The sequence below is a fragment of the Halichondria panicea genome, chromosome 9 (genome assembly GCF_963675165.1).
Source record: "Halichondria panicea chromosome 9, odHalPani1.1, whole genome shotgun sequence".
NCBI classification, from domain to species: domain Eukaryota; kingdom Metazoa; phylum Porifera; class Demospongiae; order Suberitida; family Halichondriidae; genus Halichondria; species Halichondria panicea.
In genome coordinates, this window is record NC_087385.1 from 4,800,499 (window position 1) to 4,825,701 (window position 25,203).

Consider the following 25,203-nt stretch of genomic DNA (forward strand, 5'->3'; position numbering starts at 1 on the left):
GTCAAATAGGTCTCGATCTCCTTGAATTAAGGTGGGCTTTTTTATAGGGTTTGGATACCGCAGTTGTCCAAACAAAACCACACCATGCTGATATCTACAGCTGTACATACACAGGCAGCAAAAAAATATTTCTTGAGGATTATATAACATCAAAATTATATTGCACAACTCAATAAGAACACTTCATCCACAAGAAACGTGTCAATAAGGTTATGTCTAATACAGTAGAACCTCCGAATAACAGACAAGTTGGTACAGGGGGTTTTGTCCGCTATTCAGAGGTTTCCTTTATTGGGAGGTTATACCATATAAGGTTACGTTACCCCAAATGTATTTAATGATGACTTCAAATACACAAATATGATGAACTGAAACAGTATATACATGTAGCCATGGTCTTTGGGAACAGATTACTTAAACTACTTGTACAGTTCCGATGATTCTTTTCAAGGTGCTGGTTTTCTTAATCGGGTGTCTATAATCTCTCGGAAGTGTACCACTCTGGACTATACCAAATTTAAAGCATCATCTGAGTATAGTCCAGAGTGGTACACTTCCGAGAGATTAGACACCCGATTAAGAAAACCAGCACCTTGAAAATGGAACTGTACAAATTGATAAAAGTACGTGTACCCGATGTCGGAAGTGTACATGTTGTGCACTTTGGACTATACTCAGATGATGCTTTAAATTTAGGGGTAGATAAGTCATGAGCTTTCACTAGGGTTGTAAGACCACTGCTGATCAGTGCTAGTCCACTGAGCTGTTTTGTAATTGGGAAAGACTTGGTAACAAAGTAAAAGTGTTAGTATTTTTGTAGAAATGTGTTCTCTGCTGACTTTGGGGTGATCGACTGTTTATCACCAGATCAGATTGAACAGCACAGAGTAGTGGTCTGAAATAGAAAAAGAATTGCATGTTGTGTCAAGGTACATCAGAGATAGATGAGGAACATTTGTTAATATTTATAGGTCAAGAATGTTTCCATGAACATGAGTTATAAGTTGAGTAAGGTTCTTGTTAGCCTCGATTCCAGGCCGCATTAATCGGCCTGGAATCGAGGCTAGGTTCTTGTCAAAGACAAAGTTGCACAAGTCCTGGGAAAACTGTGATGAGCCAGTCAAAGATAGCCAGTTTAATATATCTAGTCACCTACAATCATAAGATTCTCATTTGTAGGTCCAGTTACACATAGCTATACCAAAAACATGTTTACCTGCTGCTAGTTGGGCGGAGTCCAACCACTTGCAGTGGCGAAGCGTGGTTGGACTCCGCCCAACTAACCTGCTGCATGCCATCAGAGATTATAATATCTTCTGCCCAGCCATCAATCCCTCTCGATCTCTTTATATTCTGCAGTGAAAACAGTGTCCATGCATAGATAGACTAGTACGAGGACTAGTATTACTATCTGCCCTCTACTATATGTACTATACTGAAGTTATTAGGCCCTGGCAAATTATGCCGGCATAATTTGGATATTAGAACAATAATAGGTTAATATGCTGGCATAATTGGGCATAATAGGCTTAAAAATTGTGAATTTGGTCAGTTTGGTGCAAATGCAACGGTTCTCTGCTGTTGCTGAACGTGATTTTTCTCTTTTAAATGCTCCTTTACATCTAGAAGATTATGTTGAATTTATAAATGTACAATACAACAAGAGATAATTTTTTGTTACTACAACGTACTGCTGAAAAAAAAGATTTATGACGTCAATGTGGGGCATAATGGGTTCTTTTGACAAGCATAATAGGCTGAATTTGGGGCAGTGCTCAAAAGCATAATAGGCAGAAAAAGAGCATAATTTGCCACGCCTGCGCCTAGCGCCTAGAAGTTATGGTCCATTCAGCCATTTTACTTTCCCTCGACTTAAAACCGGCGGCCTTTAATAGAGCTTAGTTTGCAGCAGCCCCACCCATCCTTAATAGGGACTTGAGGACATGTGACCACATTAAAAACAGGGTGTGTCTCAGTTGTGCATCAAAGATAAACAAAATTATCTGCTAGCTGAATCACTTACCAATGGCAGATCAAGGCGACATCCCTCTTGGTAAGGAGAAAGTATTTGTGTATTCTAATAATGCAATGATAAACTCATACAACAGGGGAGACTTCTCCTGCACAAACTCAGGTTGGACCTACCCAACCCTCTCCTAGCAACCCTGAGCAACCTCCCCCTGCACAACCACCTGCAGGACAGCCAGCTAGCCAACCTCCACCACAATTACCATACCCTGCCGGGCAACCCGGACAGCCTGCTAGCCAACCTCCACAGCAAATACCATACCCTGCTGGGCAACCCGGACAGCCTGCTGCTGCTCCCTACCCTGGTCAACCGGCCCACCTGGCTGGGCCTCCTCCCTACTATGCTGGTCAGCCCCCACAACAACCAGGCGCTTACCCCCCGGGGGCCCCACAACAAGCAGGTGTTTACCCACCACCACCACCAGGTAAATTATAGACAGTATTCCTTGTGTCGATTAGAATTCCGGTAGTACCAATAATGATACTCAACTGTGTATACTCCCCAGGTCCTCAGCCACCCCCTGGAGCAGGGTATGGAGCTGGGTTTGCTGGAGCGTTTGCAGGAGCACTGGGCGCTGCTGTGCAGCCACAGCAGGTGAACAAGTACAGTCAGTCAGTCATTTATATCTAGTTTCAGATGCTTATGGCTTGTGCCCATTTTGTGTGCCTGATAGTCTGTAATTTCATGAGATTTTCCCCCGTACAGGTGCAATGGATGGCTGCCCCCACTGATGCCCCCAGTGACTGCCCCCCAGGACTAGAGTATCTCATTCACATCGACCAAGTCCTCGTCAACCAGCAGATTGAAGTATTTGAGTGTAAGCTTCCTCTATGTGTTGTACATGTACGTATGTTACATTGCAAAGATACTTGCTAATATTTCGCACAGCACATAATTATGTGGATACTGTAGTCTGAGTAAATAAAGAATTTGGATACCTTTTCGAAGCAATTTAGGAAAGTCTTCTGAAGAGTTTACGTAATAATTATGTGTAGCTTGTACAGGAGAGCCTTCCTAGAGTTTACTAATGAAATCACGAACCCTGAACCTTGCAAAGTCAAACGAAGTCTTCGTCAAACTTCGCAAACTTGATGCAACCTATCGTATTGTTATTCAGTTGATTCATTTTCATTTCCCTCTATTAGTGATCACCAACTTTGAGACTCAGAACAAATATCGTATCCGTAACACTCTAGGACAGCAGGTCTACTTTGCTGCAGAAGGTGAGTTCTTTGACCCCGTGTGTAGCTTGCATCAACAGAACCCTTTCTATTGTTTAGTTTTAGAGCTCAACTAAGGTTTCTTCTTTAAATAATTTAATCTCCGCTAGAGTCAAGTGTGCTCCAGCGGCAGTGCTGTGGACCTGGTCGTGCATTTCAAATGAGCATCACTGACAACAACAACAAGGAAGTGAGTTGAGTCAATGAAACATTAGCTATAACTGTGCAATCATAGTAGTAGTGCGTACCTCATTGTTTGATTGTAAGGCTAGCATATTGACAAACTGACAGCATGGTGACAGGCGATATTGCTCCTTTGTATTGTACACATGATTGGCTTACAATACATCCATTATCCTAATAGTGATTCACTGTGTACACTTTACCACCTCAGGTGATTCGCTTGGACCGTCCTCTTCGTTGCTACTACAACTGCAGTGGCCTGACATGCTACTGTTGCTGCAGCTGTTGTGCCCCTCATGTGATTGAGGTGCAGGCCCCTCCAGGCAATGTTGTTGGCTACGTCAAGCAGGACGCCCTGGGAATACTCCGACCCTGGTTCTCTATTCAGAATGCTGATGGGGAGACTATGCTCAAGATCAAGGGACCTGTGCTCGGTTGTGCTTGCTATGCTGATGCCAACTTTGAGGTAGGGTTGTCGGGTCGTCTCAAATTTCTTAATTGACTCCTACACATCATGTGTGGTTGGCACTTCCTTTTAGATTGAACCCGTAGCACATTTTCTTGTTTATCTAGGGAATAGTAGCAACAAAAGGCAATCACACTTTACTGAATCTGCTCGTGTGTGATGTATAGGTGCTGTCAGCTGATGGCCAGACCAACGTGGGGCGGATCTGTAAGCAGTGGGGAGGACTGGCCAGGGAGTACTTCACTGATGCCGACAACTTTGGGATACAGTGTGAGTTGTAGTTTTATGAGGCAATGCAAGTATAGTCATATGATTGTGATACGTATTACGTGTATCTTAAGTATTCAGCAGAGGGGGTGGAGCTGACATACTTGGGGCGCGCTCGCCCCCTGGCTACAGATTGGCCCCCCCCCCCGGGATTAAGCCATAACAAACTGTGTTACGGTCTGGGGACATACCAATAAAATACCTTGTCTTAATTGTTCTACAATGTGAATCACAGGATCTGTAAGTAAAGGGGGTGATTCCAGAGCGATTTTCATTTAAATAGGTGCTGTTTCAGGCTACCGTGTTTTGATGAGCTTCGTCTGGGAAAAGCTTTGCTCTACGGATGCAGTAGCCACAGGAATAGACACAGCTATCTATCTAAGCTGACTCATAGTACCACTAAGTTGTTTGAGCAACATGCAGGCACTTGAGATTGTCACTGCTGCATCAAAAACTTTCATTCCACAATACAGTTTGTACTTCATAAAACCCTAACTTTAACACTGGCACCCTCAGTTCCTAAGAATACACCAGATGCAATATCACAGTCTAAAAACAAACATTTCTGGGGGGCATACCTCAAGATTCCCCTAGATGGCTGTGTGCCTAAGCGCACGGATATCCAGCTTGCCCCCCATTTTTTGAAATGTGACTGCCCCCCTGGAAATTTTCTGTATGAAGGCCTGTATAATACTATACATGTAATATTATTATTCTGTTGTAGTTCCCATGGACCTTGATGTCAAGATGAAGGCTGTGATGTTGGGAGCAGTGTTTCTCATTGTAAGTATACCTTATATTAAGCTAAAGGATCTGTAATTAATTCACTCTGTCCCAGGACTTCATGTTCTTCGAGACTGCTGGCGGAGGGAACCATAATCGTGGACGTCACGCCCACTACTGATGAGATAACGATAGTATAATACATACTGAACTCAAACATTTTGTAGGTTTTATCCCATTTTATTTGTTTATACTATAATACTGTTGTATAATATTATATTGTGAGTACTTGGCTACATGTTGAGTAATTGCGTGCAAACAACCATCACTCTGAGCGAAGGAGGCAACAGTCAAATAGGTCATTTATTGATCTCCTTGACTTATAAATGTATATATTATACGCAGTTGACCCAACTGTTTCACAGAGTGAATTGTCCAAACAAACCGCACCATGCTGAGATCTACGTTATGCATAATAATTAGCCGCTCCTTCTCTTATTTACGGGTTCCTGATATATTATGTAGGCAGCAAAAAAGGTTATCAGATACACTTAAATTACAGACATAAATTATTAGCTAGTGCACGACTCAACATAAGATCTATAGAACACTTCATCCACAAGAAACAGTGTCAATAGGGTAATGCCTAACACATCTATAAAATCCATCTGGTCCATATTCGCCTCTTTTAGACAAGTGGACGTGCTGAAGAGGGATTTCGCCAAACTTGAATTCTCCAAATTTCTGTAATAACGATTAATGGTTCCGCAATATTCAGAGGTGGAATAGCAATAGGCAATAACAAAATACCAGACTACGTAATTATATACTGTGGTGGAAATGTTTGTATTTCTCGTATTGTAGAGCATCACACAAAAATTAAAACTACAAAATTAATCTACCGCAATAAGGTTGTAGGTCACTATGCTGAGCTGTTGTACAAAATTTGAAATATTTAATTGCACAGTTATATATAATTCATATGAACATTTTCATGAACAAAAATTATACGGTACTTTCTCATATATTTGAAGGACATCCTGCATGACACACCCTATAGGAGCGTTCAGCCAATCCTACCAACATAATTACCCTATAGTTACACTGTACTGAGTGCCCTACCTTGAATATTGTTCTTGCATCAAATGTCTCCCTGGGACCCCTGCCTCTGTGAGGGGTTCTCAATGCCTTCTGTTGGTCTGCCAGCTCTCGAAATGCCGAGTTTAAAATTGTGGCATGAAGTTTGACTCCAATTCTCTCGAATTCTCTGGTCATGAGGTCGGGAGCCTTCTCCATGAACGAAGCAACAAGTGTGTCCACAAACCTCTGTAATCTAGGAAGTAACAGCGTAATAACTCGTGACCTTATGTTATAGTTATCATGTTATAGTCGTCATAATTATGCCCATAGGAAGGGTTACTTGAAGATATCTACCGTATTACTAAACATATAATTGTGCGAGCGTTGATGAATTGGCAAATATAAATATAAAATTGCAAAACCTAAATTAACGCTGGTCATTTTTCACACGATTTGCCAAAAGGGTCATTTCTGCTCATTTGGCTCATTTGCAAAGGTTTTTTCCTCCCGCAAAATATTTAAAATATAAATTGGTCTGATTCACAACCCCTACATGTAGACGTCAAAGTACATTGAAATTGAGTTTCTTGTGTCGCTATTCTGTGTATAAATTGCGTACCATACCTGGCAGATGAGTCCTTCAGTGACACCTTAGCATAGAGCACACTCACAGCTGAGGGGTCATCATTCATACAGTCTACACCAGAGAGGGTTATCATAACAGTCTCGTCACCAAGGCAATCTCTGAGAGGAAAATAATTTGTAATCATTGGAGGGGGGTACAAAGATGTCAGCAAAAAAACTTGATACGAGATTTGCACATCGTCATTACTTTCCTGGTAGGTGGCATGTAGGAAATTCACCTTGCTTCAATAACACACTCCTGAAGGACAGACTTGGCTTTTTCCTGAGACAAAGCCATAATGGTCACTACATGTACTGATACATTCTGTGCATGAGCCTCACCACTTCTTCTGGTGTGAATAGTCTCATGACACCAACCGTCAGGTGGAGCTTGGCAGGAGTCTGGAACAGATCCTCACTCACCCCTTTGTCCTGTAGCAAATGGAAAACATTCATAGCTATTATAGATGTAGATCTAAGCATTCTTCAGATTCAAAAGGGAGGTCGCGATCACACTTTTAGCCAATTTTAATGGAAACGTTGCATATAGGTCTACACTATACTTAAATGTTGTAAATCTGAGATACAGGATAGTCTCCACCTTGGAGCATGATGCCAGTACTTGGGACCTGAACTCATTCAGTCGCTCGGTGATAATTGGGTGGTTAAGTGGGATGGAGATGAAGTGGGAGATAGGCTCCTTGAGACGATTGGACCACACTATTATATCCAGTCTCCTTTTGGCGTCAGACAGGCGAGACACAGTTTCACCTTCAATAACTGAATAGTGTGACAAAATAAAAAAATGTGTGACGGTAAGGATCATTGCAATAAGAATTGCATTATTGTTAATCAATAAAGTTCCTAGCTAGCCTCGTTCCCAGGCCAATTTTTAAAGAAAAAATTGGCTTGGGAAAGAGGATAGGTATACACCAAGCTCACCAATGTCTCCCTCAGTTCCTCGCTGGGGCACTCTGATCCGAGTCTTGGTGTCTTTTTCAATGGATGATTTTGTACCGCCTTTCCACCCGATTATGTACTTGTAGAAATCCGATGGAATGACCATTCTGAGCATGAACCCCTTGCCTCCTGGTAGAGGCTCGACCCCTTCAAGCTCAGTCTCATCGTCTTCTCCACCCTCATCAAAACGGTCATCTGTGTGTGAGATCTTTATTCACCCTTTAACTAGAGGAGAGGGTTCAAGTGGCATATACGGCACCAGATGTAGGTGTGGGAGGGAGGGAGGGGTTCGAGTTAGCAAAGGAAAAGTTATAAATTTTAGGGTGTTTCCACATCCGTTGCACATCCGGTGCCATATAAGCCTCATGATCCGAGGAAAGTAAACTATTTATCCGAGTGAGGACAACTATACGATAGCTAGACTAGAAACCCTTTTATTAACAGCCCTCTGACATATACATACAGTCAAGGCCACCCATTAAAAGATACCCATGTAAGTTTGGGTGACACTAAGATCCATGTGGGTCTCTTCTGTTTGTCCAAAGGAGTGGATTATTTTCCGATAACATCTTCCATCGCTAAGAGACACGAGAGTAGGCTGGAGAACCTCATTCACCCTCCCAGGATGACAGCTGGTGACACATACATCACTAGATGGTGGCTTTCTGCTCATCTTTCACTTCCACGGATTATATACCTCATCTAGCTAGCTGGAGTCTTTATGACAGACAGTCAGTTTCAATTTGAGCACACACATGGTAAATGTGCTGATGATGGCATGCACAACCCTTCCCCCTTTTAATTTACCTAATTATTATTGAGAACTAAATTGTACTGTAAGTAAACTCATGATGTAACATATGAAACACATAATGGACCTACAACTAGCTAGCTACTCAAATTCAGAAACTGTTCAAGTTTGTCAGCAGTTGAAACGACCCGAATCATCGAATCATCGAATCATCGAAATCATATCTCTATTTTTGAGCTTGATATCACGCATGGCTGGGATGATGCCCTTTTGAAATGCTATTTGGACAAGATCATCCGCTGTTTTTATGTCAGGGTATTGACGAAGGGCCCATTTGAGATACGCCAAAAATTCGTTCCAGTCCACAGATCCATCAGAATCCATATCGATTGATATGAATGCTTTCTTGGTGTCATCGCATCGGTAGCAGCCAAAGTAAGGAGCCATGAAGGCGGCGTAGAAGGAATCGAAACTTAAAACCCCGTCTCCCTTCCTGCCTGGACGTCGACCACCCCTTCTGCGGGGACGTCTCTTTCCCTCTTTATCGTCCCACTTGTCCCAAATCTGCTTAATGTCGTCAATGAGCTCTTGGTGGTACTTTAATGCCACTTTATCGTTGGCAACTATTTCGCCCATCTCAGCGGTTAGCTTACCACCAGCTCGATCAAACAGAATGGCAATTCCTGCTTTGCTCATGTACTCTTCTTTTCGATTGTCCTTCAAGTCTTCCATGATCTTTGCCTTCATTGCGCTTCCAATTTCCAAAGTGAACTGATCATTTTCCGGAAACAGATCTTGGAGCCTGTCTACCAACATTTCGGGAGTAGCCAGAGTTGTGATACGCACTGGAGCCTCCACACCGAAAAACTCGGCAACATCGAAATCTCCAATTCCGAGGAATCCAAACACAAGATCTGCAGCTCGATCTCCATAGATGGGCTGCTTAGGATGTGGTGCTACACCTGTGGTGATTTTGGTGACGTTGTATGCGGCCTGTCGAAAATACTTGCAGTTGTACTTGCTCAAGATCTTCTCGTTTCCCATTCGAATCAGGTTCATCATTGTCACAGTAGAACTAGCGTGACCGAGAGCAGCTCCCTCGTCACACAGGCTGGCCCATACTCCATCGGCACCTGCACTCAAGCAGTCGAGCTGGGAGGCTGTCTGGAGGTCCCATTTCTGATGGATGTGCACAAGCAGCTTGCCGTCACTCCAACCGTTTGAATCCATTGTCCTTCGTATAGCTCCAGTCCAAGCTTCAAGCTCTTCTGGGAGGAATTCACCAAACGGATCTTCAAAAGCAAGAGCAAACATCCGGTAGGGCTGGGGCATTCTCGCAAGGAATGTCACGATTTCGAGCACTCTTTCGGGGACTTTCGTCATTGCATAAGGGAGATCACGCATGTTCAGAAGAATGCGAGGATTGGCATCAGCGGGGTGGTTATCATGCACCCACTTGATCCATTTAAAGATGAGTTCGCAAATGTCTTTAGTAAAGACCTTCACTCCCCATTCAACGTCAGTCCCTGCGAAATCGGCTTCGAAAAAGGTGTTTGCAATACCGTACTTCAAGTTCTTTTCAAGGGAGACAGGAACGTCATCAGTATCATAAGCTCCATCTTCGACCACGTCGTAGATTTCAGAAAAAGAAAAAAACCCTCCCATGTCTTCTTTTTCGTCTACAAGCCATTGGCAGAAATCATCATCGATGCGAGCAGTCTGAGAGAAAGAGGCAACAATCACATCGGTCATTCCGGCTTTCTTGATCTCTTTGAATATGGCCTTTTTGTTTTCGAGGGTATGGCTACGCAGTTGACCAACTGTGCTTTCACGGAGTGAGTTGTCCAAACAGAAGAAGTCCATTGTTCGAAGTCTCTCTCGCTTTTCGACCCGAACAGTCTCAATCTCGGACTTCATCCGTTCCACTTCTTGTTTGATGCATGCACTTGCTTGATCCATTTTTTGCCTTTTGGAAGGGTTCATTCAAGTGTTCACAATCAGGAGTTGCAGAATTGGAGGAAAGTAAACTGACTAAGGAATAGTTTTTTCAACAGCAATTTATACCAAATGCAAACCACAACAGGAATTTATACCAAATTAGACAGGAAGTAAAGGTTCACAAAATATTATCAGGTGATAGAGAGCCTGAGGTTGAGGAAATGAAGATTGCTTGTAAACCCATGTAGAGAGCCTGGGCCCATGGGCACTTTGTCACTCAATTTGCATGCTGCTGTATATTGGCACCTTTGCTCATAATTATACTACCTAACTTATAGTGATCTTGAAATGAATGCAGTCTGAACTTTCACTTTAAAACAAATTACTCAAATAAGTTGTGAGATTGCCTGCACAAGCATAGTGAACAGTCTGCATTAATTCCACTGTGCATATACTTGTGACATATAGGGATTGCGGTGTACCGTGTATAACTTTTGCGGAAAGACCATTAGAAAGGTTTTTGCATAGCAGTATTTTTGCAGCAGCATGCATGCATGCGATAATAAATGTACAGTTAATTGTGTATGGGTAATAAAATATTCACGGTACATGCTTATAAAATCACGAACATGTATACCTGTTATCAGTGCATGAATTCCAGTCGCTATATGGGTCTTATCCCTACAACTATCATGAGAGGTCACTTACTATTCCTTCGCTAAGCATGACTCCACTGTATATATCTACTTACCCATTATCTATTGTTGACAAACAATATGCATAACAACTGTGAGACAGTTTGACACAAAATTTGACATTCAGAATGCACAATTAAGTAATTAGGTAGCTAGCTACAGTACATACATAACAAGTCTCACACAAAAAATAATGAAAGTTATGTTTCTTTATTAATACGCTTGACAACATGAACTCTTTGACTCCAAACGCTTGCCACAAGTGTGTGATGTCGATATACAACTGCAGAAAACAAAATCATGGAACTCATGAGGTGTAAGGAGAGGCTATGCAACTTTAACAACATTACTAGAGGAAAGGAGAGGGTATATGCACCCAACAGCTGTAGGAAACCGAGGGTAGCACTATATACATACTTGTACTATGGTTGCACCAAAGATCAAAGGCTTCAGTTGTAGTTTATACTACTTATACAACCTGTCTGACCACAGCCATGGTATATGGCTGTTATACCCTAGTGTATAACTGCCATATACCATGGCTGTGGTCAAACTACATGTACAGCTAGAACTGAATACTGTATCCCACCTTTGCAACAAAATTGACACACTGTTTCAATTAAAACAATGACACACTACTCAATTCAATCAATATTAGCAATATTAGAGCTAGAGAGAATTCAATACAAAACAGACTACTAATGATTTTAGTCAACATAAAAAGAGCCAAGTTCGAGCGATGAATAGTTCCAAAAAGGAGGCAAATTTGGAAGAACTCCGTGAATCGAACGATACTGGTTTGTTTGTGTTGCTTTTTTTCAACTTTCAACATTGGTTGTCACAACCTGCTTATTACATTGCTGCATGGGACCAGGAGCAGTAAGAAGGGTCCAGACTGCCAAGTTTTTCTCAGACTAAAGAGACTGCACTGCACTGCACTGGGCCAGTACAGTAGGCTTGTGGAATGATATTTTGGGGTACATTTGCACTCTTTGTAGACAAGTAGCACCAGTGTACTTTCTTGAAGTGCCTTCTATAAAGATGCAGAAACACAGCCTTCACAATTGCTTGCTTGAATCATAGACGCTTGCTTGAATCATAGACGCTTGCTTGAATCAGCCATCGCTTTTTAAAAGGATAGCAAATTCATTGCATAGCTATAGCAACAGTGACGTCAAACAGTAGTTATAAGCATATTCATTGAAGAAGCATGACAGGAAGTAGCTAAACATACCGTATAGCGCGAAATTTTCGAGGCACTTATATTTCGTGGATTGGCCTCTAAAAGCCATTTCGTTGCACAATGTTCGCGGAATGACTGCTTACCGGAAGCCACGCCTTTAGATCTTGCACGTTATAGCAGGTAAAGAACGATTTTCGTGGACTTAATTTTCGTGTAGGATTGCTAACCCACGAAATCCACGAAAATTAAGCCCCTCGAAAATTTCGCGCTATACGGTAGTAGTACAGTTCTAAACATAGTACAAGCCAGTTAAACTATGGCCTCTCGTGGTATATTTGCTTTACACGCTCGAGTAATCAGATAAACCAACTCGGCTGCGCCTCGTGGTTTATCAGATTACTCTTGCGTGTAAATCAAATATACCACTCGAGGCCATTGTTTAACTATAACATATACTATACTACATATATATATACATAATTATATATACTACAGCTGCCTGGGTAAAGATGACATTTAATACCAAGAGGGAATTGCACACTACATGTGTAGGAAGCAGATGGGTATATTATGCACTACGGAATGTACTATACAGCTGCCTGGGTAAAGATGACATTTAATACCAAGAGGGATGCATTGCACACTACATGTGTAGGAAACAGACAGGGTGCACTAGGTGGAATGCACTATGGAATGCAATTACTTCAGCCTACAATCAGATATGTCCTCAAACATAGTGACCCAAACTGGCTTCATAGGAACCAGTTACCATGCCATCAACCTACAATCAGATACCTTCTCAAACATAGTGACCCAAACTGGCTTCATAGAGGATAAAGGAACCAGTTACCAATGCCATCAACCTACAATCAGATACCTTCTCAAACATAGTGACCCAAACTGGCTTCATAGAGGATAAAGGAACCAGTTACCAATGCCATCAACCTACAATCAGATATGTCCTCAAACAAAGTGACCCAAACTGGCTTCACTGTCATAAAAATTATTACCAGACCAGGGATACAGACAATTGCAAGTTGGTTGTCCAGGTGAAGTGCAGTGTTGATTTGTATAGTAATTAGCCCAATATTAGGGTGACCACAGTGTTTTTGTTTGAGTCTCTAGGAATTGGCTAGCTTGAAAATGTTGAATGTTGCTTGGATAGCTAGCTAGGATTAGCCTCCTTTGCGGGCCCTCAATAAGAATTAAGAATGGAGAAGAATGGAGAAAAGAAAGAAGGAAGAGACAAAGAAAAAGGAGATCTCCTTTTTCTTTGTCTCTTCCTTCTTTCTTTCTTTGTTCCTCTAATTCGTTACGTATTTTGAACTATTGTGACAAAGAACAGAAAAGGAGAGCCTAGGCTAAGCTAGGATTATGCCCAAAGCAATTTCAGATGATTTGATTTGCTGGAGAAACGTTCCCAGTATATGATTATACAACATAGTACCAAGGGCGTATAAAAGAAGAGAGGGCATGCAACTCCACTATCAGTACACGTAGCTAGCTGAGTTCATGGGCGGAGGAATGTGTGCATTTGCATAAAGTGCTAAAAATAGAAATTTCTATTTTTAGCATTTCATGCACAATCATGCACATTCATCCGCCCACGTTTGAACTATGCTCATATAGGAGTTGCATGCCCTCTCTTCTTTTATATGCCCTTGATAGTATGTTATACGTTCAACTGTTTCACACAGACATAAAAGTACTTTGCCACTTTTTGATTGAAGTAAAGCCTCTATATAATCCTCCACCTTACAAATCTGAAATTGCATTGGCCATGATCCTAGCTAGCTATCCAAGCAACATTCAAAATTTGCTCTAATAAAAACACTATGGTCACCCTAATTGGGCTAATTACTACAGTGCAATTCAACACTGGACAACCAACTTGCAATTGTCTGTAAAGGAACCATCACACTAGTGACCAAAACTGGCTTCATAGGTTACCAAGGTTGCATAGACCATAGATAAAGTAGAAGCTAGAGGGATTGGAAACGGAAGTGAGTCACGTGATGTTTTACAATGAAGTCTACGTAGTGGCTCTGGGACCATCCGTGTATCTCTTCATAACTCCCGCAAACGCCCGGGAAACATATTGTGTCCAATGCATATATCTCAGAGCTACTCCCATTACTGAGTCACATGCCCCCTGATGGAAGAAAATATAATCTCGATTGTCGTGAAGTAGCTAGAGGTACACAGTCATGCTTGTGTTCCTATAGTACCTATGATATAATCCAGGAGCCCATAAATAAGAGAAGGAGCGGCTAACTTCAACGTATGCTCGGGGATCACTGTGTCCCAAATGCATGGCCTCAAGTATGAGATGAAAGTTGATGTTTAGCAGCAAAACTGCTCGTGACAGCAAACAATTCTTATGAATTATTCATGTTTAGCCCTCGTGTTAAAAAGTAAAACCGCGGAGATACACGGATGGTACCTCGAGGGTACTTCTGTTTCTATGCATAGACCAGGATGAAGGAAACCAGTTACCAATACCTTCAACCTACTATTAGATATGTCTTCAAACAAACTGGTTACCAAGGTTGCATTGACCCAGAGGAGACTGGAACCACTTGACCTTAGGTCACTAATTGAATTTCTCCAAACTTCTCTTGCAGCCTACTTCTAACCTAGTTTTTAGTGTCTGCTAGTACAGGGGGGGGGGGTCAAATTTTATTTTTGCCAATTTTGCTCAGAACCAGAGATACAAGTCTCAAAGCTAGCTGTGTGTTGACCTCGATAACAAGCCGCTCATGATATCGAGGCTAGTACAAGAGCAAGACTTTTAAAAATAGGCTTGAAGTAGTCTGCAAGAGAAATCCAATTAGTGACCTTAATTAGCTAAGGTGAAGTTCCATACATATGTCCCCAGGTTACCACTTGCATTGACATATACATGTATATATCAGCACATCCAAAGTTCAATAGGTTAATTCTAATGTGGTAATTCTCATGTAAAAAGCTGTCAGTTAAAATTTTGCTCACTATCATTGTGTAAATTGAGCAACTCACAAGAATGAGAAACTCACAAAACTAGAGCACTAAAGTGCAAACCCTTGGCTGGTGACATGATAATAAAGAAACCAGAGGAGTGATATAAAATGCAGTGCATGTAGCATGTACAGCTGTTTGCATAGACCTTGCAAAATACTAAATTCACTGCATTACCACAAAACTACCATACAATGTTGCTATGCAAACAAAAAGTATTGGGTACATTCACATTCATAAAAAGTGAGCAATGTTGCATGACTTCAAGAAATAGACTACATGGAGAGTCATAGAACCAGGAGGATTTAAAGTAGAGAATGGTCTACCAACGCCTTATGCTGAGACTTGTGCTGTACGAAAAATGTTTACGCTAAAGAGCCTACTAACTTGCTCACTGCGGTATACCGGTTTTGACCATCAAGTCCGAACATATTTCTCTACTAGATTAGCACCAAACAATATTTTGTGATCTGTTAGTGTTTAAGGTACTTCGTACTAACAGTTTCTTCAGCCTGAAACTTCAAGCCTCACCATAATTATGTGAGTTTCCATACCACCAAGAGTAGATAAAAGCATCTACTCTTGATATAATTTATACCACCTTATATAGCAGGTATTTTTCGAGGGTCTACTCAAAAAGTACCCGTTATACAAGTTCTAGAAACCATTATTGCTCAGGACTGCATGTTGTTTGCATAGCAACATTGTATGGTGATTTGTGGTTTTGTGGTAATGCAGTGAGCTGATTTAGTATTTTGCAAGGTCTATGCAAACAGCTGTATGAGCAACTCAAGAGCAATAAAACTAAACTAACAATGTACATGCATGAGACATGCACTGTGGAGACTGGGATCACAGCAAAGAAGCCTGGAGTCTTAAACTTAGAGAAGTATGGCTCCTGCCAAGCTGGAATATAGGATCCAGAGTCAGTCAACAACCAACTCATCTACTTATGACCCTATTCAATTGTTCCTGGTACGAATCACTTCAGCTGCAAATACGTAGTCAAGGCCACGTGTAGCTAGCTAGCTGCCAACGTGCAAGTTTAAGCTTCTTAGCTTTTGCTCGCTTTTATTCAACAAAGAAGCTCTAATCAAAATCTGCCACTATTAAAACTAATAACTTGTTGTGTGAAGACTATCCACGCAGCGCTGTGACATCCAGGTGAGTAGACTCAACAAACAAACCAACAGACTACTATACCCGTGGCTGCCCACGCGTGCCTCGGGAAACTACAGGGTTTTGCAGAATCGTTGCAACATTAACACAATAGAGTGGAGGGTTGAGTGTTCTGGGTAAACGAATTTTTATTTAAGGCTAAATCAAGTCCGCGCAATCAAATGACAATTTAAGTGCTGTTAGTGCTAAATTGGCTGGCCCTCTTTTTCATCACATTTGTCCTTAAAAACTCATACTTGTACCATTTGACACATATCAATGTATGAATTTGCTTGCAATTCGCAAATAAATTATGTATTACTATTAGAGTAGTGGCGGATCCAGGGGGGTCTTACCCGAAATTTTGAGCCCGTTAATAATAGGTAGCTATTAGCTGTGGTTTCCATATATATAAGGAACGCTCAACCCTTAACACTTTTTTGTTGATGTTGCAAAGATTCTGCAAAAACCTGTATCATAACATGATTATAATAACATTTATAGTCTCAGCTTAGCAGCACAAACTACCAAGGTAACAGACTAACAAAGTTTAACAGTTCCACTGACACATTAGCAAATTACCTTCCAAACACTGGGAATTGGCACCTCTCACATACTCAGTAATTATCAGTACACAAAAAGGATTGAGATTAAAATTTGCAAATTTGACCAAATTCCATGGATTATAATTTATAGCCCATGATCAAAGGCAAAACATTACAAATTATGGCAGAATTTAAGCATCATTTGAAAGGTCTCTGTTTCAGTTCTATGAATTAATTTTGCTCCTGGAAACTAAATCAGAATTATGATAAAAGGATGTAGTATCTCCAGTCCTGGTGTCTATTTCCAGGTAATAGCTAATATTTAATTGTCCTGGAAGCTAAATGTACCACATAAGAGGAAAACAAGTGGTGGAAGCTTAGACTCCAAGCCAGCCATTTTCTTTAATTGGGCTGGGTGCGTGGGAGGAAAGCTCCTAGTTAAGCTCCTAGTTAGATCGCAAAGGGTCAATTTTTCTGCTGATTTGGCCGCAAAATATATACGTATAGCTTTATGTGGTAATATGGAAGCCTGGCTAGTACCACATCCAGAGAGTCTAGCTTCCATTAGACTGCAAGGATCATGGTATTTTCCAGTACTAATTTAGGTTTTGGCGATTTTGATTGTTTTTGTTATTGATCAACCTCCGCAAAGTTCGCATAAAAATTATGTTTGATGCTCGCAAAACATACATTCTAGTAATACGGTAATCAGGAGTACATAAATATGCAATTATACACTTTTTCACTGAATAATTTGCATGCAGGGGATGGTGCAAAAAAGTGCATATTAATGGGGTCTGCTTCATGCCACAGTGCAGCTCTCACACACATGTGGGGCAGAGGCTTGTAACAAGTGAGATAGTTGACTAGCACACCTAGCACACACTTACACATTCTACACATTGTCATTCATTGTCGAAGATCAAAAGAATGTAATTGCATTCAACAGGTTCTCATGTCCAATGAGCTAATTTGTTCCTGGAGGCTAAATGTACCACAACATCCTGTAGCACAGCCAGCAGCACTTTAAAGTCTACACATCAAAAGAATGTAATAGCATTCATCTACTTAATTATGAGCATCACTTATGGCAAACATAGAACATTTTGTGAGGGTTGATCAATTCCCAACAATAAAATTGCAAAACCTAATCAGTACTAGTAAATGCACCCACAATGCAATAGTTAGATGCAATGGGTCAATTTTTCTGCTGATTTGGCTTATTTGCAAAGGGTTTTTCATCTGCAAAATATTCTTAGCAGGGTTTCATACAGAGGTAGGGGTACCCCGGGATTTCCCCCCCCCTAGACAAAGTTCCCCCCCCCTGACAATTCCCCAACTTATGATGTAATAAAATCATTAGTTTACACAATAAACTAAAATTGAATTCTACGATTCTTTTCTATCTAAAATCTACCAGAATGCACCACAGAGCACCGTTTTTTCAAATTTTCCCAGGGGAGGATGCCCCCGGATCCCCCTACGTTGTGCCGACCGAAACCTGCCGTTTCCCCCCCCTAGCAAAAAATCCTGTATGAAACCCTGCTTAGTGTTAACCCGTAACAAGGGGGAGTCAGTGAGATAGATACTGTGTTAGAGTGCTTATAACATTGCAAAAATAAGATCACAAAATAATACAGATCACAAAACAGGGTTTTGCAGAATCCTTGCAACAAGGCTAAACAGACACAGCAATGACTTCTATATAAAAATATATCTTCTTAAAACTTCATGCTTGTACATATTTTGACAAATATTTTGTGCTGCTACAAATCCGCCAAAATTAGTACCCTAAAAATTGAAAACGCCAAAATTACTACCCATCTATAATAGTAACAATAAGGTACATGTAGTGTTATTGGCAATTCTTGCATATTTGCTGACTCAACATGTAGGTCAATTAACTTTTACATAACAATCACGTGCTACGATTATTGTCAAGTCAGCAAATATGAGTAGCTACGTTGATGCTCAATGCAGTGACCTTATACCTGAGATAACAGGCTTGCTACATAGAAGTGATCTTGCAATTGCCCTGTTGGCTTAGAATTCTACAAATGCTGTATCTGAACATAATTATTTGCTGGCTCAGCAAAAATTGCCAACGCAGTGTCAGGGCTCTGCAGTGTCTGCATGAAGCCATCAAAGCGTACTAACACTTGGCCCTTGTTAATTATATCGAGCTGGGGGAATATTCTGTGCCAATTACATTATAATTTTAATTGCTCCTGCATGTTATACCTCCTCTGGGTCTACCTACTACTCCAAACTTGATCAACCAAAACCTTGATTACGTCAGTTTGTACAGTGTAGTGATACCATAGTGATACCATGGTGATACATTCCATTGTAGTTTTAACAAATTTTACTGATTTCACTGCACATGGGCCATGGGCACTATGGTGTTGCTGATAGCAGAAGAAGCTAAACGCTCAGCAGTTTAGCTTAATTAGCAGTACAGGTGTCCACTGAAGATGGCAGCTGCATTATGTCTAAGACTATTAAGAGCTCTGAAGCAGAGGAGGGAAACCACATGACCTTAGCTAATTTCAGGTGCCGAATTAGATTTCTATTTTATTTTCGTCAATTTGCTCAGAAGTCAGTATTTTATGCTGGCCTCATACCATATACCTCATACCTCATACGTGGCTTGTTCTCGAGGTCAATGCACAAAGCTGGTCTCGAGAGCTAGGGACATCAGGTGTTTAGATAATAGAGGCTCAATTGTACCCCAAATTGTATTATTATCATACCAAGTGAATACCTACTTGTACAGCCACTGACAAGCCACAAGGGTCTTCAGCTAGAAAATTGGCTGATTAGTTCCTAGAATTCCTGTAAGTGAATGCCCACACACAGACCACTTAGTGCATGCCATAACACAGCTGGAATAATTATTGGTCAATTATATAATTATAGAGCCTAGTAGTTCCTAGGATTTCTGTAAATGGATTCCCAGGAAAGTTCAACAAGTTGAGTGTTTTTGTGTGGGAGTTAAAATTACTCATACAAGAATGAAAACATGCAGTGGGCATTAGGTGTAGTAGGTAGGAAATCTACCTTCCGGTTTTACATCTCACAACTCACATGCACAACCAATAACCAGAGTGTTGTACAAAATCAGTAGTACCTTAAGGTGACATATTTTCGCGTGTATTAATTTCTGCTATTTCTGCGAATGAGAGTAAAATCGCAAAAAATAGTACTCGCAAATAATTGGCCGCCCTCTTGTTCAGATTGACATTTCACAAAAAAATTATACCAGCAAATTGTACAAAACTGTAAAAACGCAAAAAAATCTACCATTATATATATATATAATGAACATGGAAACCTAGCAGCAACTAACAGAGGGCAATGAAACTAATCAGATTTACTATGACAATTAAGGCTTTGAAAACGGCAGTGGTGGTGCATGGTCAGGTATGCACTAGAACTAGGATCACAGCAGAGCCAGCAAAAGAGGCCTACAAATAAGGCACTTGACATGCACTGGGAGTTCTGGACGTTGGTAGGATCACCAGAGCCAGCAAAGAGGCCTAAAGTGTTACAAGTAGCTGAAATGCAGTGAGACCGGAGTAAGCTCACAGTAGAGCCAGCAAAAAAGCCTAGAGTCTCTTCCCATGAAAATAAATAGGGCTCCATATGGGTAATAGTGCACATGTGTAATAGCGTGCCTCGAAGTACAGCCGCAGTTAGCTAGCCAGCTAGCTCTATATATAGCCAACGTGCAAAGTGAAGCTTTAAAAATCAAAATTTGCCCCTCTATTAAAACTGTTGTGTGGCGGCTATCCATGCTGTCAACGGATGGCAGCCAGGTGAGAAAACTCAGAATACAAACAGACAAACCAAAGGACTACTATAACCCATGGCCGCCCACGTGCCTCGGGTTAACAACTTCAGATAAGCAAAGGGCTCTACATAAGTATAACAGGGTGTCATACAGCAGCCCCCCCCCCCCCCCCGTAAAATGTGCATTCAGGTACTAGTTGTATAACTGAGTATGCAAAGGCAACCCCAAAATGCACCTAAGACCACCTAATTAACAAACATTTTCCAGGAGGGGGGCATGCCCCTGGGTTTGATCCTAGCCAGAGACACACTCCGCGTGCCTTATTTCCCCCCTCTACTTCTATAAAAGTCTTGAATAAAGTAAATGTTGGCCTTTACAAAGCACACTCACACCATGTGAAACGATACAATCCAAACTCTTGTGGCCACTTAAACTATTTGCGTAGCATTTAAAACACAAACACCTACATGTATAACCAGGAGTGCAAGTCCTGATATAACAAGGCTGAAGCACAATATTATAGCAACAAGTACGATCTGCTCTGCTCTATAGTAGGCTTACTGGACAGTCTTTGAAAGCTCCCCCTCCCCTCGCTGTTGAGAGCACTCATAAGCTTGCCACTGCTCTGGACCATGTGCAGTACAATGGCTGCTGTCTCCTCATCGTTCTGGAGGTCACCAGCGCTCTGGAATGGAACATTAATTAATGGATGGGTTGTGTTCAGCCTGTATTTGCTCTTAATGGAGTAAACTATCAGGAGTGGGTCGAGCAGATGGTACACGATTAACTTAAATTAGTAATGGCACATATTTTAGTAATGACATAATGGACCACACCACTGCCGCAGACCTTTTCTTTTAGAAAATACATTGGAACTTTAATTTGCAAGTAAACATGTCCTCTAGTACACATGTAAACATTGTCGGATTTGGTAAGGATCCTCAAAGTTAATTGTAAATTGTAAGCTATTTAATTAATACTACATCCCTTACCTACCCCACTACCATAACGTACCTGTGGCCTATACGTACCTAGTCAGGATAATAACAAGCTCAAAATAGGCTATACTAGGCCCATGCTTACAGTCTGGCCGACGTCTACCCCCCCCCACACACACACACACAAACAGTGTACACTGACTACACATAGGCTGGCATACATACACACTCACTTGCTGTATTGCCCCATCAGCTGTCAGGATCAGATAACCCGTTTGGCCGGGTATCGACTCTAGATTAGACTGCAAGGTGAAAATGAAACAATCGAATGGGCATATGCGATATATGTGCAACTCACCATTTAGTCTAATAAGGCACAAGTTAATATCTAGTAAGAGGAGGTGAATCTTTTTTGAGGTAGGCTCCTTCTTGGGTAAGAACTAGGCACTATACTGTACTGTAGTTGGAAGCTAGCTTCTGGTCTTGTCTGCTTCTTCTGTGAGAGATAACACATGTGATAAGGCAAAGTGGCATTGAAGTGGTCGTCCTGACACGCCCATCTATCGATAGGTGGGCGTGTCGGTCATGTTGATTCCAGCTAGCTACACAGCTAGCTTAGCTGGCCCAGTTTACAGTCATACTGTTATTACAGCCCACCGGCACCCAGAGTTAGCCCAGTAAGGTAGCTGAAGCAGAGACTGAGGCTGCTTGTCAGTGATTTCAGCTGGAGGAATGGAAAGTATCTTCAATGTTCCTCAGCCAATTGTTCACAGCATATTGGACCAACTGAGTGTGGAAGAGGTTTGGGAGCTGAGATCTGTTTGCAAGACCTTCTACCTCTTGTGCAGAACTTATTTTGAGGAAAGGCTAAAGGAGCTATCCCTCAATAAACAATGGTTGCGCACAGAGCAGTTTGGTCGAACTATTACAATTCTCCGAAATTGCCGATGCCTGAAGAAATTGTCAATTGAAATTCAACATTCTGATTCGCTCACTGCAAATAAATTATTGACTCTACTGACAAGTTTATCAAGCTCTAATTGCAAATTGTTCGAATACTGTTTAAAGGGTGTGCACATTCCAGACTGCTCTTTACCTAATGTTTCCGAGAACTTATTAACCATCAGAAAGCTTGTTCTGGAGAACCTTCAAAGTAGTGATTGGAAGAAACTGTTTACCAGTTTTTTGCGGCCGAACATTCAGTACACAAGTCTACAACGTCTCTCTCTTCGGCTGGCAAGATATGATGGCATTGATCTCCTTCAATTGGGAAACAACTCTCCAAATTTAACTACACTGGATGTAAGTGAGAGCAGGAATTTTTGTAGCTCATGGCAGCACCAACCTGCACGTGTAACTGTGTGCTTAAACTATGATGGAATTTCTGCAGGTTTCCTACTGCTCTCAGCTTAAATGTGCATATTTGGAGCACGCTCTGAGACAATGGAGCAAGCTAGAGTCAGCTCACCTGTTGTATGTCCCCTCTATCAAGAATAGTACTGTCCAAACCTTCAAAGAGTACTGTCCCTTGTTACAGGAGCTGTGTGTTCAAGGCACTCGCGTTTCACTGGATGCACTGGTGTCTCTGTCCAGCAGAGGTGTGAAGATCGATGTATTGGAGAACGATTTCCCTCGGCATCAGAAAGTGCCACTACAATCTTGATTTTTCTATTTTCAATTAAGATGATGGTTTCCACCTCTTTTCATTTTATTACTGAATCTGGTTGTGTGTTTACTTGATTTACTCATTTATATATCATCAAGTGCTCCTGATATCATCCATGTGGTTTAAAAAAGTTGTTCATAATGTAACTAATTTGGGGCAGTAAAGTCATGCTTTTTCATAAAAACTGGTCCCCGTACGCTAAGTGTTCTCCTCAGTGTTGGCTCACTCCTGGGATCATCCTGGCTCCTGGTGTAAGGATTCTTCTCAATACCTGAAACGACATTTTTATAGTTAGTATGTTACACAGCACAACAATCGTCGTGATACCTGTTATTTGGTAGTGACCGTTCTTTATTACTTCAGGCTCACATTCCAAGCGATTGTCTGAAATGGATAATTCTGGAAAAAATACACTTTACAACAATCATGTTAACAAGAGGTGAACATACTGCATAACAAAGGTAGTGATCTTGTTATATTGTCCACATCATTAATTAGATTGCCATCCAAACTGTACAGCAGAAAATTCGGAAAATTATTGAATTGCCGGATAAATAAAACAACAAACCATAAAGTGTGAAGGGACGTTAGACTGGCTAGTGTGTCTGGGATGGTTGATAGATTATTGTCCACAATCACTAAGACCTCTAACCTGTTATTGGTGTAACATAAACTGTTTGCATTATACAGTATGCAGTACATACCTTGTTAGTTTGTATAGGACATCTGGAAAAGCACTCAGCAAGTTTCGACTCAAATCAAGTTTCTTTAAATTGATTAGATGCTGGAGACCACAGCCATCTGTGAATGCATCATCAGCTAAGTAGTTATGAGCCAGGGAAAGGCAGCTCACCCTCTTCAACATCTGTAGTCCTGCATCAGGAAAGAACATCCGTCACACAATTACAATTGTTCTGATACTTAAAAAAGGGCTCTTGTAGATATAGCGAGTAGTCTTATACAGTCATGCACTGTACAAAAGGATTGATATTCCACTAGGTGGTGGCTCACCTCTGAGTGGCACCAGTGATGACAGGGAGCAGTGGCAGAGTGACAAGCTCTTCAGGCTTATCAAGGTCCCCAGGAAAACACCACACTTGCTTAAGTTGATTCCTCTACAAAGAAATCACCATGATTCACAGGCCTTTGCACACCATATCTATAATTATATGGTGAAAATAAGCTATTAGCTCACATTATTTCGAGGCTGCAGAGGTTGTTCATAAGTGCCCAAATCGAATGTACTGAAGAAGAGTTGTGTTTTGTCACTCGGATCTGTTGCCCCTACAAAACAATTACTAGAATTTCAAGTGGGATAGTAACACTAAACCATGACCAATGGTTCTGACAACATTTAATAACCTGACTTACTGAGGACAGCATGTGTGGTGGCAGGATTGTGAGCTTGAGCCTGTCTCTGAGCTGGAATAGTTTCACAACTCTAGAATGGTCGAGATCTCTGACTTGAATATCGTCTATGCTTGCGATCTATAAAAACAACCTTAATCAACAGTCAGTAATGAGCTTAACCTCTTTACCTGATCGCCTTTTTGAATACCTTGTTCCTGTGTACAAAATTGTAGTAAACAATAATAATAATTATAGTAATTATGCTGAGCACTTGTAAGGATATTCTGCTCTGCACACCCTAGTTTAGTTTATAGACTAGCATCTTTCCTCACCTGTGCTTCCCCGCCCTCAGTCACGTCCTCTACTTGACAGGTGTACACTTTCAGGTTCCCCTCCAGTTCACAAGTGGTTCCTCTGAGGACTAGCCCCCAGCCCCCATGGTGACCTACTTTGCTCAGAGTGTGGGTTCTGGTGAAACTAATCCTTGGCAGAGGTGGCAGGGATGTCATTTCAGCTCTGTCTTGGTGTCAGCTATTTAAGCTAGGCTAGTCTACTTGCTTGTACAATTGTGTAAGTTCTTGCCGAGTTCTTGCAGGCTTGGGTAAGCAGAAAATTGGGGGTGTGGCTGGGTCTGCAG

General features: G+C 41.4%; 5 protein-coding genes across 6 annotated transcripts; 1 reads left to right on the forward strand and 4 right to left on the reverse strand.

Annotated features, from left to right (window-relative positions):
• Positions 1-1,912: 1,912 nt before the first annotated feature.
• LOC135341381 (phospholipid scramblase 2-like) lies at positions 1,913-5,181 on the forward strand. 2 transcript variants are annotated; one of them, XM_064537912.1, is made up of 10 exons: positions 1,913-2,053; positions 2,109-2,453; positions 2,535-2,623; positions 2,735-2,846; positions 3,175-3,252; positions 3,360-3,439; positions 3,644-3,898; positions 4,066-4,168; positions 4,890-4,948; positions 5,004-5,181. In XM_064537912.1, the coding sequence occupies exons 1-10, from the start codon at positions 2,026-2,028 to the stop codon at positions 5,067-5,069; spliced, it is 1,215 nt and encodes a 404-aa protein (XP_064393982.1). In that variant the 5' UTR covers positions 1,913-2,025; the 3' UTR covers positions 5,070-5,181. The 2 variants fall into 2 exon arrangements, with proteins under 2 accessions (XP_064393982.1, XP_064393983.1); XM_064537913.1 differs by having other exon boundaries at positions 1,926-2,028; positions 2,315-2,453.
• Positions 5,182-5,405: 224 nt separating this feature from the next.
• Positions 5,406-8,344, reverse strand: LOC135341386 (activating signal cointegrator 1 complex subunit 1-like). The gene is made up of 8 exons (XM_064537917.1): positions 8,042-8,344; positions 7,535-7,747; positions 7,194-7,372; positions 6,935-7,024; positions 6,832-6,875; positions 6,593-6,712; positions 6,011-6,221; positions 5,406-5,632 (listed from the first exon to the last, which is right to left on the reverse strand). The coding sequence occupies exons 1-8, from the start codon at positions 8,223-8,225 to the stop codon at positions 5,501-5,503; spliced, it is 1,173 nt and encodes a 390-aa protein (XP_064393987.1). The 5' UTR covers positions 8,226-8,344; the 3' UTR covers positions 5,406-5,500.
• Positions 8,345-8,381: 37 nt separating this feature from the next.
• On the reverse strand, positions 8,382-10,365 carry LOC135341370 (uncharacterized). The gene has a single exon (XM_064537900.1). The coding sequence runs from the start codon at positions 10,284-10,286 to the stop codon at positions 8,505-8,507; it is 1,782 nt and encodes a 593-aa protein (XP_064393970.1). The 5' UTR covers positions 10,287-10,365; the 3' UTR covers positions 8,382-8,504.
• Positions 10,366-10,995: 630 nt separating this feature from the next.
• On the reverse strand, positions 10,996-22,084 carry LOC135341406 (ragulator complex protein LAMTOR4 homolog). The gene is made up of 4 exons (XM_064537945.1): positions 21,909-22,084; positions 21,784-21,852; positions 21,174-21,297; positions 10,996-11,219 (listed from the first exon to the last, which is right to left on the reverse strand). The coding sequence occupies exons 1-4, from the start codon at positions 21,909-21,911 to the stop codon at positions 11,137-11,139; spliced, it is 279 nt and encodes a 92-aa protein (XP_064394015.1). The 5' UTR covers positions 21,912-22,084; the 3' UTR covers positions 10,996-11,136.
• LOC135341394 (leucine-rich repeat-containing protein 39-like) lies at positions 21,911-25,203 on the reverse strand. Its single transcript, XM_064537931.1, has 10 exons — positions 24,899-25,203; positions 24,755-24,781; positions 24,588-24,704; positions 24,412-24,500; positions 24,228-24,331; positions 23,921-24,089; positions 23,785-23,868; positions 23,666-23,727; positions 23,544-23,615; positions 21,911-23,487 (listed from the first exon to the last, which is right to left on the reverse strand). The coding sequence occupies exons 1-10, from the start codon at positions 25,073-25,075 to the stop codon at positions 23,363-23,365; spliced, it is 1,026 nt and encodes a 341-aa protein (XP_064394001.1). The 5' UTR covers positions 25,076-25,203; the 3' UTR covers positions 21,911-23,362.